The sequence below is a fragment of the Thunnus maccoyii genome, chromosome 17 (assembly GCF_910596095.1).
Source record: "Thunnus maccoyii chromosome 17, fThuMac1.1, whole genome shotgun sequence".
Taxonomy (NCBI): Eukaryota; Metazoa; Chordata; class Actinopteri; order Scombriformes; family Scombridae; genus Thunnus; species Thunnus maccoyii.
In genome coordinates this window covers 17028703-17042944 of record NC_056549.1, presented here as the reverse complement: position 1 = coordinate 17042944, position 14242 = coordinate 17028703, and the positions used below count along the sequence as shown (strand labels likewise).

Here is a 14242-nt window from a genome sequence, read left to right as displayed (position 1 = left end):
CCTGGATAAAAGTCACTTTGATTTGGGTCTGCATTACAACATTCAACTTGAAACCTTAAGACCTATTAAGGTCAGCCTCGCGAGGAAGGAGGATTTGCACCTTTAAGGGCTCTGTGCCAAATCCTCCACACAAGGCGGTCCAATGGAATGCAATTCCACTCATGCACAATAACGTCTGTTGACAACATACCTGACCTCCTAAGGAAAGCAGTACTTTCTTAAAAATTTCATCCCTGAGAGCTGCAACAAGGAGACAACAATGAAGCCCAAATCTCTCTCAACGAGGTTGTTTGACAGAAACGCAGGAGCGTCAGGTGAGATGCTGAGTATACGAGCAGCAAAGTATCAACGACATGTGGACTGTGTGGACCATCCAGGGAGCCTGGATCACACTGACGGCCAGCAAGTGGCAGAAGATGGCAGACAAAATGAGAAGGGCCACAGAGAAATACACTTTGCCTTTCTGCCAGAGAGGTATGAGCCACTGGTGGATGAAGAGGCACAAGCTAAGGAAGAAGAAGAGAAGAAGAAAAGGAAGAAAGAAAAGTACAAAAAAGTAAAGAAGGTAGGTCTTCTGTACTGTTTTGCTAAATACATGTCATATTCAATTAATATGAACTCTCCTAATTAAGATACTTTTAAATAAGAAACGTGAGTTGGCCAAACTTCTGTCTTGTAGGTTAAATGTGGGTAAGTTGAAATGCTTTAACCGGCCTTATTCAAATCATTCTAGTTTAATATTGGGGGGAAAAATGCAAAAAATTGTTTATTTATTCCAGATGAACAGATACAAAAAAAACACACACACACACAGCAATGTAATCAGCTTCACTCTCAATCATGAACCATATAATTAAGCAATGTGTTTTTACTGTCATCCCCATTTTCCCCATCAGTGATAGAATTGACTCCTGATTTTGATTATTATGGTAAATATCTAGTTAAGAAATGCATTACAGCTGAATTACTTAGTTTTAGAGTTCAGAGTTCACAGATCACTGAAACATCAAAATCCCAAAGTTGGATAATCTTGATCACCTTTTATTCTGTTAAGGATAAAAGGTTGAAACTGATCAGATAAATATCACAGCTGTATTCTCTTTGGCAACCAGCAAAAGCTCATCTTGGATTGCTGGCCTAACTTCTGTGCTCACATTGACCCAGCCGGACTAAAACCGGAGATTACTCTCACTAAAGAGCATTAAAGCTTCATAAGTGTCACCACTCTGGTCTCTGTCTGTCTGGTTCAAAGAGAGCACTGGAAAACAATGAAGAGGTCAGACCATGCAGTTAACAAGTGTAGTTCACTTCCTCAAAGAAGCTGGTCTGTCTTCACTCTTTGGTTCTTTGTTTGGTTGTAATTCAGCTTTACCCTGTCAAGTTTTCAGTTGATTAAGCACAGCACAGTCAGTAGGGTAACAGTTCTCATGATCAGGTGAGTCCCTTTCCCAACATCAGTAGTCTATTTACAGTAAATAATTAACTGGACTTGCCTTATAACCGACATTCAAATGATTTATGAGGAAATTGCTTATGAATTGTGACCCCAAATACGAGACTCTTATCAGTTGCTCATGTCTACAGAATTTCCGGTAAACAAATCATAAATGAGTGGCCAGCTTACTGTTTATATTGTTTTATATTATTACATTATTATAATAATCATAGTAGGGTATTTGACTCAATGTCCAAGCTTTATACACATACATACATATCTACATGGATGTGCAGTACAATTAGCAGTTCACTAGTGGGTATGGTAATATATATACAAAGCAATGAGGAAGTAGGATGTTGTTTTTGAAAAGTACTGTTGACTGAAAATTACTGGTTTTGCTTGAAATGTTTAATGTTCAATAAGTATGAGCTTGCGAATGCAGTGTGTGTCTTGTAACCTAATGAAGATACTTGATTAGATCAAACTTTTTGTCTCTTCTTGTAGATTCAATTCGGGTAAGTTAAAAGTTGTTTTTCAATTTGGCATCAATCAATCAGCCTCATTCAAATGATCTTAATAGTAATTATAGAAAATTTGAAAAACAAGTAGGCCAATGCATGTACACAAATCTACTGAGTACATTTTAAAAATGATTGAAGGTCCAAATTGATCAGGTAAAATGACCAAACCATCAAGAATAATAGTAATAATAGTGTAATTCTCTTTACATCATCATGAATTATATAATTTGCACGTATTAAATGTTTTTGATAGTGTATGTTGTGTGTTGTGAGTGCATGATCATCCCCATTTTAACAATGAATTGTAAAATCAGGTGTAGAGGTCAGGAAGTGCTGTTCTATCATAAAGAAGCTATTGTGACCTCAACATCAGAGATATATTTACTCAGCAAATGACTTTATAACCCATTCTCACATGTGATTGATAAGGAAAGGCCTTCAGCAACATTACTAGCAAAAGATAAGTGTCAAGGCACGTGTGTTTATACTGAACAGTAACAGACTCTTATCTGTTCATCGTGGCCTACATAAAATCTGTCAAAGCATGCTAAAGAAGGCCAGGTAAACAAGTCATAAATGAATGGTAGGCTGCTATTATCCTTCATGTTATATTAGTTTAATATTTGACTCCTCATAAATTGATGCATAAGATTTAGTTCAAATAGTTGGTAGAGTTGTATTCACACTTTGAATTGAGGAAGTTGGATTTTTTTTCTCTTTTTTTGTGTGTAAAAACATCTGACTTCCTGTCTCCGCTTCAGCTGGTCAGCCCTTTCCTCTTCACAGAACACAGGAGACAATAGTGTTCATGGGACTCCATATTTACATTTCAGGAGTAAAAACAGACTTTGCTTCTCCCCCTGCGGTGTTATTGTTCTAAAACACCACATGGGCTTTCTTTAAAAAGCATCTACCTCATTTCATGTCCTGTCCCAATTCTTAAACCCATATTTTTTGACCTCATTCTGTCAAAATCACTGAAAAAAAACTTTATCTGTATAACCGGGAAACGCTAATTATTATAATGAAATGATTCAGTGTGGGTTTAACGAGGGGAACACTTCGTAACACAGTAGTTCAACCTTGATCCATGTCCGTTTCCCTTTTCATCTAAATAACACAACAGATGACTAAGAATGTGATTTTTTTCAACATTAACAGAATTATAGATTAATATATGGTTGTATGTTTGTCTTTCAGAATGTTGGGAAGGCACTGCGCTCCACTTGGAAGTGTCTAATGCTCGGTTTGTACAATTTTGCCCTCGGCTATTCTACTCCGATCACGGTGGCAGCTACCTTTGTCCCTGACTTCCACCCAGGGAGAAACAGGACCTGAGCTGAGACACATGCACCAATGGACACTGACCAAAGGCTATTTAGCATGTTTATATTGTTTTTGTACTTGACTTTGTAACCAAAAATTGATCCATATTGTTGAAGGCAACTAACATTTGTCTTTTTTAAATAGTTGATCTTATTGATTCTAACATTTTTTAAAATTTTGACACTAACGATGTTGTAGAAATTGTACAGTGTGAGGATCACAAAATTATTTTTTATGCCTAGAACAATGAATGCGCTCTTTAAACCTAAATTATATATTGCTTGTCCATGTATTAATCCCTACTGACACTGAAAATATGATGTGCCTTGGAAAATGTTTTATATCAAGCATCAAGCCGGTGTTAACATGTGTGCAGAAGAGGAATGTGGGAATGTGGTCCTACTGCAGGACAGGCATGACAGGAATATTAACTATAGCTATAGATGAGGTGAATAGGGGCAGATGCCTCTCAAAGGGATTTACAGTTAGGAAAGACTTAACAGGCAAGTGAAAAGACGTGTAAATCAAGGCTGTAAGACAAAGACAGGAACATGTGAGTCTTGCCATGAGAATCCAGGCTGGCCTCTCATCTCACAGTGGAGCAACTGGACTACAGATCTCAAGAGTATTTCTCAAATTGTCTAAGCTTTGCTATAAGATCAACAACAGACTATGGATCCTTCAAGGTAATGATGATTAAGAGGCTACATCAGAGGCAGGCAAAAGTTTAAGAGGATTCACTGTCTGGGACATAAATAATGGTGTGACTTTTGAAGGTTGACCCAAACCTGAGTGTTTCTCTAGACATGGAAGCTTGTTCAATTGTGAGTCATGATATGTGTGAGCTGGAGTGTAATAAAATGCGCACCAACCCATAGTCATTTGTTTTTCCTGTATGTATTTTCTTAATTAGTCCTCCTGTGTAAAAGGTCTTTTTTTCATCTCTTTACTGGTTGGTTCCTGTGATCACATGGTATACAGTTCGCCTTTACTCAGTGACAGAAACTCAAATACACAACGTTATTTTTTTCTTTCTTTATTGAAACGATCAAATTCAAAGTATATTAACATATAAATATGTACATATGTGAACAAAAAGAGGAAACAAAGTGCCAGGAAATTAAATTATAATGAAATAAATAAACAATTGGTAAAAGGATAATGCAGGAAGCTCTTTACAGTCAGTAGAAATAAAATAATCTATAGGAGGACAAAAAAATACATTTTTAAAAAGTCATTTTCAGTCGATTTTATTCTCATAATTTTTATCATCATTTGTTTCTTTTTCATTTTGTTTTTTTAAAAATAATTGTTCTTTAAAGACTCTATTTAAACCATTTTCAAGACTTTTTTTATCAGTCATTCATCACAGTGTAAATGTTAAACATTGTGAATCGAAATTATAATATATAATTAATTAATATATATATATAATTATAATATATAATTATAATCGAAATTGTGACAGGAAATACAAAATAGAAGGACAAGGACAATAATAATAATAATAATACAGTAAATTAATATATTAAACTTAATGTTAAGGCAATTCTATATGTTTGTATGTAATTTATGTTTTTTTACTTCAAAAAATATGTGAAATACCCGAAATCGCCTCTGTGACGTCAGAAGTGCTTCTTCCGCAGTCGCGTTACTTTTTTCCCCCCACCCGCATTCTGTGAAGACCCGCCCTACTTAGCCTATGATTGGTTCTGATCCCGAAATTATTACCCTAATCTCAACCAATCCTAGTCCTCATGCCTAAACCTAACCAACCCAACCAACTAAGGCTACGAGTACTAGCCAATCAGAGGCAGAGTAGGGCGGGTCTTAGCGGAAAGCGGGTGGGAGAGTCATCATTGTGTTGTTTACATGAGACACAAGCTAAAGCTAAAGCTAATAAGCTACAACAGTGGGCAGTTTAGGGGTTTTGTGAAGATGACGGACCAAAAAGCGCACAATAGTAGCTCCATCCCGATCGATGGCTTCAGTAACCTAAGAATTACATCAATATGGACTTTTCTTATGTCTGTAAGTTCAATTTTAATCGCCTATTCGAGAGGCTAGTAAGCTATTAATAACACAAGCTATCACTGCTAATAGTTGTCCGTGTGTTAACGGTTATCTATCAGGTAATTTAACAGTTCTGACAACAGCTGTATATGATGTGTCTGTTACTGTTTGCAGGTGCAGTGGTCGGAGCCTTGGCTCATCGGGTTGTTGGTGTTTCACGTTGTGTGTCTGAGTTTGACTGTTGTGACCTGCAGGTATTACAGAGCTCAGATCTGTCACTTCCTGCTCATGAGTAAGTGGATAATACAGATATCCTGCAACAGCTAGTTAATTAACACTCATTTTAACAGCGGCAAGAATTGTTCTTTGGTCTTGGAAAAACTCACTATAAACCTACCTTTTATAAACCATGACCTGAATAAGTCAGAATCTTCACAGTCTGCATAGACACACCTGTACAGATGCAGTAATTGCAATTTTCTTGGCCGATTTTTGATTGACATTGAATTGACAGCATACACAAACACTTTTGTAACTTTTCTTCAATGGGAAATTCAATTGTATGTTCATAATAAAACTTAGTCCATATAAAACATAAAACATGAACACTATTTGATTTTTTAACTACATGATGAGCTTTTAAGTTCATTGAGGTCAATTCAAAGTAAAACACTGATAAAATATTTGTCAGTGGTGCAGATAAACCCTGGTGGGTATAATATTTATCAGCTGTATTAATTCAAATGTACTATTTTATATTTTTCCCTACAGATTGAAACACACAGCAGGATTCATGTTAGTGTGTCAGATAATGAGAAAGAAGTTAAATTAAATATAATATGAACAAAAACAGAGGCAGTATTAACAGCGGAGCCACACCTCAGTTGATTTTCAATAAAACATTAATGTCAGACTTTTCCTTAAAAGGTAAAATCACCTGGTGTCAGGTAAACTGCGTGTAAACAGCTGAAAACGTCCCGGCATGTAAACTCCATGTGATATATAGGCTATTATGGATTGGACTGACTCACCATCTGTCCCATCTTGAGCAGACCTGAGATGGTTTAGGTGTAGCCCATGTTTAGGCTGATGATGGTGTGCAACATGTTACCGGTAAATAAAACGAGTAGATTAATGTTTAAACAAGTTAAAGACGTGCTATAACACTACCAGTTGACAGTGGGTCTCTGCTGCAGTTCATATCATTTAGTTTTAGTGTGTGTGTATATGTGTGTGGACCGCAGCTAATTATTATTTCCACTATCAATTAATCGGTCGATTATTTTATCGATTTAATAGATTAGTTGTTTGGGCCATAAAATATCAGAAAATGGAGATCACTGTTTCCCAAAGTCTAAGGTGAAATCTTCAAACGTCTTGTTTTGTCCACAATAGTCAGTCCACAACTCAAAGATATTCAGTTTACTGTCATAGAAGATTTAAGAAACAAGTGAATATTCACATTTAAGAAGCTGGAATCAGAGAATTATGACTTTTTTTTCTGAAAAAATTACTCAAAACAATTAATCGATTATCAAAATAGTTGGCGATTCATTTAATAGTTGGTAACTAATTGATTAATTGACTAATGGTTGCAGCTCTATAAGAACTAAGATACACACTGAGCGGGACATTTTACAGGTGAAAAACAAACTTGGTGACATTGTTTCTAAATGTTCTCAAATACATCTTTGACATTTCTGTTCAGCAAAATGAAATGAAAATCATAAGCACTGGTGAAAATGTATCTGTTATAAGCTATTGTTAATGGAGAGCACGTGATCAGACTTCTCACAGACTGCCATTGCCTTTCTCCACAGTTGGCTTGGTGTATAGTGCTGAATATTTGAATGAGCTGGCAGCCATGAACTGGAGGTAAGGGCTGATGTTCAGCAGTACTACAGCAAGATTTTAATACTATCATATGTGTTGTAGAAGCTGTGTTGTTTGTGTAGAGAAACAATAACAAACAAAATGTTGATCTCAATCTTAATTATCTATCGCAGGTCCTTTTCTAATTTCCAGTACTTTGATTCCAAGGGCATGTTTATATCTTTGGTCTACTCAATCCCTCTTCTGCTCAATACAGTCATCATTGTGGTAGGTTTTACTGCTTATTCTCCAACGTGTCACATCAAGTGTGTGACTTTGTTGCGGATATCTGATAGAAAACACCTTTTCGTGTGTGTGTGTGTTACACTTTGACAGATGGTGTGGGTGTACAGGACCTTTTCCACCATGACTGAGCTGAAGACACTCCAGCTCAAGCGAAAGGCCCGCAGAGAGAACAGAGAGAAGAACGACTGATCTCTCATCTCATGTCCGTACATGGGCTTTACTGGGAAGAATTAGGAATCCATGTCTCTCTATGCTAATCCTGAAGTTTGGGGGGAAAAAGGAAGGCAGATTCCTTTTGGTGACTGTAAAAAGGATTATTTGTCAATGTCAGTAATGACTGGAATGACTGTTGAAAGGTGCTGCTGAGTGCATTATGAGAATTATGGGGACCAAAGGACATTTACTGTTTTGTATTTAATGTTGTTTTAACATGTGCTGAAATGCAAAGACTGGTGAAAGATAAAGCATTTTTGAAAGACTTTTGTATGATTGTTGATTTCAAGTTCTGGGGATGTTGCAGTGCTTTAGTTAGCTTTAACACACTAGGAGAAGGCAGAATCATTTATATTAAATTCCTGCAGCATTAATATCATTTAACAGTAGCAAAATAACAAAGATGTGGCACAACCATAAACAGGCTACTGTGAGCCGGTCTTGACCCCGCACCAAGATAAAACAGGTTTGTATCCCGGGATCGGTTAAACCTGTCTGACAGCTCCCACACAGCTCCTGCTTTCTCAACAGTGTGGGGGGTCTTTAGAGAGGTTACATGGGGTAGTTGTGTCTTGTGACCTGTCAGTAAAGTCCAGAGGTGCGGCACAGTCCTTTGTGATATTTGGATAAAGTTTCCTGCAACCCTTTACACCAGCTTTCCCCTTTTACTTCCTCTCTTGGACTCTGCAGGGCTCCATCTAGTCACTATCCAGCTTTGGGCACTTGGCCCTTGGTTCTCTGAAGTTTGCTCACCCAGATTTAATTGAATGTATATATCATCCTCTGGCATGCACATTGTTTTTTTTTTCTTGACAGTAGCAGTGACACTTTAAAGCCTTAACATTATAGTGAAAGGCGCAAGTTAACAGTGGGAAATACTGTATAATGGGATGTCAGTTCACCACTAGAGGGCAGTATGGACCAAATGACTTGAGAAAGATGCTGCTCTCTTCGAGATCTGTTCTTTGGAGGCTTTCCCCCCCTCAACTCACTCCATTTTTAACTTTTTTTTTTTTCTCTCGAAAGAGTTGACAGGATGTCTTACCTTAACTGTGCTGTTGTTTTTATCTCATTTACATCAATCCTTACTTGTTTTCCCAGATGCACCTGATATATGTTGGTATGTTTTGCCTGCATTAATCTGTCAGGATCCAGTGAGTGTGGACATGAGTGATTGGATTGCAGTCATGAAAAAAGTTATCTCAGAAGACAGGGAGGAAGAGAAATGGGTGTTGGGTGGAGGTGGTGACTGTGTTGAAGTGTGGGTGTGTGGGAAATTTGTTAAGGCTCCATCTCTTGTGTAGGAGGCAGCTCTATGACAGCTAGAGGAACTGATCACCTCTGAAAGGAATATGCATCAGAAGTTTCACTCTGAGTTCTCTTTGACAAACAAGAGCAGGTGTTACAGACACATTGTCTGTGAGATGCCTTATCACATGAGTGTGTTCTGGCCACATTAATGTATTATGTACATCTCAGCACAACTTCTCCTGACAGGACTCACATTTAAATGAAAGATTAAGTGTAAAAGCACCCAGACAGGTTTGAGAAGTTCACTTATCTCCATTCAACAAAAGATTGGCGTGGACACTATCCTCGATTTAAATCTTCTGGTCTGATTGGTGCGACTCTTTTCCAGCCAAACACACCAGTTCATGTATCTCAGACGTGGCTGCTTTCCTTGGGTATGTCATGCACAACAGTGCATTGCACAACAACTAAAACACATCCAGTCAGCTGCAGTCCTGTGGGTGAAAACACTTTGGATGAAAGAAAAACCACCTGTCAGAGAGAGGGTCTGAGAGGATGGCCACCCTTATACACGAACAGTATATGTGAAAAAAACCCAACAATTCACAAGACAGCATTGTAAAGTGCATCTCAGAGCACAAAACTCACTGAACCTTGATATGGAGGTATTACTGTAGCAGAATTATTTGCAAATGTGTGTGGAGAGTTATGTAAGTGCCACAGCAGAAGTGTAGCAAAAACCACATTGAAAAAGACAGCCAACTGAGAGGCCCGCCTGAGTTGTAAACTGATGATATAGACATTTACAGATCTATATAAGCGTTTACAGATCTGTCTACACATTTACAAATCACAGTACACTTGCAAATCTGAATACAGATTTGAAGATTTTTTGTTTTTACACATTTATGAATCTGATCACGCAAACACAGATTCTGAATACATATTTGCAGATTCCTGTACACACAGAAATTTAAGTACACCTTTACAAATCCGATTGCGGATACACATGGATTGAGATAGAGTTTCACAACCCTTAAGGCAGATGAACTGCAAGATTCATATCGAGAAGAAGAAGATGAAGCTGAGTAGGCATTGAAGAATGATCCCATGTTTCTGCTGTAAGGTGTCAAAAGTGCTGACTAATAAATGTGAGTCCTGACTCTTGTTAAATATCTCCAGAACCTTGGAGAGGTTCTCGTTAAACTTTAATTGATAAACTAGGCACTTGTGTTGTAGAGAGAGGCTGGTTACTGTAGAAGTATTTCTTAACAGTAGTTACACTTGTGGTAATAACATTCACAGAACTTTAAAAAACGTTAGGGCTACTTGCCCAGAAACTGACATCCTTATCAAAGATGGATCACGTCAATACATATGGCATGAGAGCCGAGCCTGAAGTTCACTTACCGTGATGGAACATGTTTAAACGTGATGAAACAGATGGAAGACTGATGCATGCAAAGGTATAAATGTGCTGTGTATTAAAGGTGTCTGATCCGTACAAAATACGATAATTACCTCAATATGCAATGTACGCAGTCAACCTCTTAACATCTGTTTATCCCCTTTTACTCCCCCATAAGTACTTTTGTGGTTCATCTGGCTCCCTGGTAGCTGGACGGTTAAGGTGTATACTATGTAGGCTACCCACAAGGTCTCTGGTTCAGTTCCAGTCAGGCTCCTTTGTTGCATGTCATACACCACTTCTTTCTCTCCCTCTCTCTTTCTCCCCTTATTTCCTGTCTGATCTCTTTATCATCATATATACAAAAATATATAAATTGTGTAGTATCTTGTTGCAGCTCTTCGTTGAATGTTCTACATGTCATGTGCATCATTTTATACACATTTCCCCACATTTCAGCCTGACATATAGGGTATGTTTGGAAACACTCGGATCTCCACTAGAATTTCAAATACAGTTCTGGCTGCACAGCATGAGTTCATAGCCAAATAACCGACCCACAGGTGGGCTGCTGCTTGTCATCGTCATCCCATTGAGATGATTTTAGTAATATTTATGACTCCATGCCTGAATAGATGTTGGTAAAAAAAAAATTGAAGTAGTTATCATTAATTTTCACCGTATGACAATTATGTCATGAAATGATTCTCTAAAGAGATGATAAATAATGATCTTGCAGCTTTAAATCTGTTTTTTATTCAATACATATAGAATGTAAAGTAGTTTCGACAGCATTTTTATATATCAAACACATTCATCTCCTATACAAACATTTCATCTAGATTGAAGATGAGCTCTTTCAAGCCAACTCACAAATGTCCCACGGTAACCTTTTTATGAAACGACAGTGAGTGAAACCCATCTGTCAGTTTCTATATTATACGCTCCACCAAAAAATCCTGACATAAAGACGCAGGCATTGTTTCTGACTTCTTGTGGATGTTTTTGATTTTGAGTTGCATGTCGGGCCAACTGCCAGCTACGGCTGAGACACCATTTCTCATTCCATATGAAAGAATGTGGATAAACAGATGTTGCATGGGTCACTGTCACGGGCACTGTGAGTATATATCTCGAGCACAGAGAGGAAGTGATGACAGTGTTCTCTCACACCACTTCTATATGGTTTATGTTGGCTCTTGCTATGGTTCTCAACATCTGTGGTTGTATAATCACTGGTAGAGATGTTTGGCTCGGACTTAATGTTTATTACAATATTATGCTAATTAGGAGCAGTTTGATCCACTTTTCCACAGATCTTGAACCAATGGACAATATAAATTCTTTCATGGCAGCAGAGCTTAAACATTCATTAGCTTATTGCTATTTTTTTCCTCCATACCAGATTTACATATGGATTCTACATTGTTTCATTGTGCAAACAGCTTTTCCACATGAGGTTTGTGGTAAAATAAATAAATAAATAAATAAACAGATCAAAACTGAAAATGAAGTATGTTAGAGATACAGTGTGGTGCTCACATGAAATTAGTTTGTATGCTTTAATGGGGTCCTTTTTATCATATGTCCTCATTGGTGATGACAAACAAGTTGTGGCTGCAGTTCAGTTCCACCCTGAAACACAATTGAAAAGATTTGTATTTTGCATATGGTAACACTTTATTTTAACAACCATTATCTAAGATCTATGAGTAGTATATTAAACACTTTAATCAATATGCTACAAAACACCAATATATTTAAGCTAATATCAAGTTATATTCTTAAGTTTATTAAAGTCTTACAAAGCAATGATTGGTAACATCATATCACACAGATGTAGTCATATATCATCTTAAACTTGTCTATGATCAATTGTTTTCATACAGACAGTTAATAAAGGCTTTTATTAGGCCTTATAACTATATTATAGCGTGTTATAAGCATTTATAAATGTGTATTTATTGCTTATAAATGCTAAAAAGGGGGGAAATGTTGAAATACAGTGTTACCCTTTAGCTTTGAGCATGAAAGCAGTATAGTTTGACCTGGTGGTGGTGTCCTGTAACAGCAGCAGCAGCAGCAGCATCTCTGGTCTGGTTGAGTCACACTGTGACTGGGCATGCTCTGTAATACAATAAAGAGAAAAAGAGAGGGACGGAAGAAAAACTGGAGTAACTGATATAGAGTGATAGATGACTCACTCGGTGTGTGTGCTTATAAATGACTCACTGTGATATACATGATTATAAAGATATATTCCATTAGATATATTCTGCATACTGGCGAAGTGTAAAGCCTGGAGCTGTCTACTAAGGATTAAAATAAACTCGCCAATCATTACAGTGTGATATGCTTGCATTTTATTGATATTTCAAATATGACATATACAACATACAAAGTATATTAATCTAACGTGTAGGCATGTATTTTATGTGTTATCAAGTACAATATGTCTCCAGCATACAGACTAAAAGTCACAAGGTTTGAACTCAGTGACTCACACGCAGGCTCACATTCAGTGAGTCATCGATCAATCTATATCAATTACTACAATAGTCCACATGGAGGATGATGGCTGTCTTTGTCATCATCTGCTTTTAGAGTAAGCTACTGAAAAGTCATTGAACATCAATGTCAATGATAAACAATAAGAATTATTCATTTAAGTTGTCTAACCCTCAAAAGAAGTTGTGATATTCTCCTGAACACTATTATACAAAGCAATTCCAACATTTTTGCTTTAATGCAAACAACTCTGAAAACAATTACATTTTAATAACCTTAATAGAATAACTGCATTTATGCAGGAATTTACTAAAACAAGTGACAACATGCTTTACAGACCCATACAGTCAAATTGTAATATACAAGAAAAAAGATAGAATAGGAGAAGTGATCTGAACACTGCAGCAATCTGTAAGAAAGGCCAACAAAGACTGCATTTCCTTTGGAGGCTTAATGTCTTTGATGTTGACCGTAAATAAATGGTGCTATTTTACAAATCTTTCATTGAGTCAGTTTTAACCTTTTGACTTGTATCCTGGATCCTAGTATGGCAACCTGAATGTCCAAAACTAAAAAAAGGTGACAAACGAGATCATCGGCAAGCAGCAGTCCTCTTTGTCAGACATCTTTATCACCAGGTCTTCTCAATCAGGAAGGCAGGATTGATTTTATATTATTTCAGAATTTAATAAGAGGATAAACCTCTTGAGATGCACCATCTTGTTTTCAAGGGGGCCCTCAGGGAGCCTAGACCATCCTCTCTTTGAAGCATTTGATCTTTTTGCTTCAGGTCAGAGGTACAGGGTTCCCAGGGCAAAGTGTAATAGATTTTAATTTTCCTTTGTCCCTATAGTGCAATACGCATGCTTAACTTGCAGAAGAGGTAATTGTTACCTTGCACTTATGCACTTTTTGCTCAGCACCTTATCCAATCCTATACAAAATCCATATTTTTACATATTTAATTGTTGTACTGTTTGTGTTTATTGTCATTGTTTATCTGTTCTCTGGTGCAAGCTGAATTTCCCCAAGTGGGACAATAAAGTACAGAACTGAACTGAGAACAGAAGAAAGCTACTGTAAATTAACTCAGACAGACATAAGGTTGTGTGGGAAGAAACATGACAAATTTAGAAAAGGAAGGTTTAAAAAAAAAAAAAGATTTAAAAGCAAAAACGGATTTGGTAAGGCTTACTGAAAGTGGCAGTTTGTTGTAAATTTTATCGTCTTCACTTCAAAAGCGCTCTTTGAAGGAAGTTGGATTTTAACATTTTTATGTTTTGCACCACAGCAAGTAAGTGACTCTAGTTATAAGATCTGATTTAAGTGCTGTGTTTTTAATTTATACAAAAAATACTGTATGTCTCAAAACAGATGTGTGTACTTTTAGGAAGAAAACTCATTAGCTGCAGTTCAAGTCCAGAAAGTGGAGAAATGTAAAATACT

General features: G+C 37.0%; 2 protein-coding genes across 2 annotated transcripts; both read left to right on the top strand.

Moving 5' to 3' along the window:
* The first annotated feature begins 181 nt into the window (after positions 1-181).
* LOC121882675 (uncharacterized protein C1orf115-like) lies at positions 182-4145 on the top strand. Its single transcript, XM_042391080.1, has 2 exons — positions 182-565; positions 3160-4145. The coding sequence occupies exons 1-2, from the start codon at positions 260-262 to the stop codon at positions 3295-3297; spliced, it is 444 nt and encodes a 147-aa protein (XP_042247014.1). The 5' UTR covers positions 182-259; the 3' UTR covers positions 3298-4145.
* A 980-nt stretch (positions 4146-5125) lies between these two features.
* On the top strand, positions 5126-7895 carry tmem18 (transmembrane protein 18). The gene is made up of 5 exons (XM_042390846.1): positions 5126-5316; positions 5473-5590; positions 7119-7173; positions 7305-7398; positions 7507-7895. Exons 1-5 carry the CDS (start codon positions 5158-5160, stop codon positions 7603-7605), a joined length of 525 nt encoding a protein of 174 aa, XP_042246780.1. The 5' UTR covers positions 5126-5157; the 3' UTR covers positions 7606-7895.
* Positions 7896-14242: the final 6347 nt, after the last annotated feature.

Coding starts and splice junctions, on each gene's coding strand:
- tmem18 (XM_042390846.1), top strand. CDS start 5,158: ATGAGACACAAGCTAAAGCTAAAGCTAATAAGCTACAACAGTGGGCAG. Junction 5,317..5,472: donor TATGGACTTTTCTTATGTCT/GTAAGTTCAATT, acceptor TACTGTTTGCAG/GTGCAGTGGTCGGAGCCTTG. Junction 7,399..7,506: donor TCAATACAGTCATCATTGTG/GTAGGTTTTACT, acceptor ACACTTTGACAG/ATGGTGTGGGTGTACAGGAC.
- LOC121882675 (XM_042391080.1), top strand. CDS start 260: ATGAAGCCCAAATCTCTCTCAACGAGGTTGTTTGACAGAAACGCAGGA. Junction 566..3,159: donor AGTACAAAAAAGTAAAGAAG/GTAGGTCTTCTG, acceptor TTTGTCTTTCAG/AATGTTGGGAAGGCACTGCG.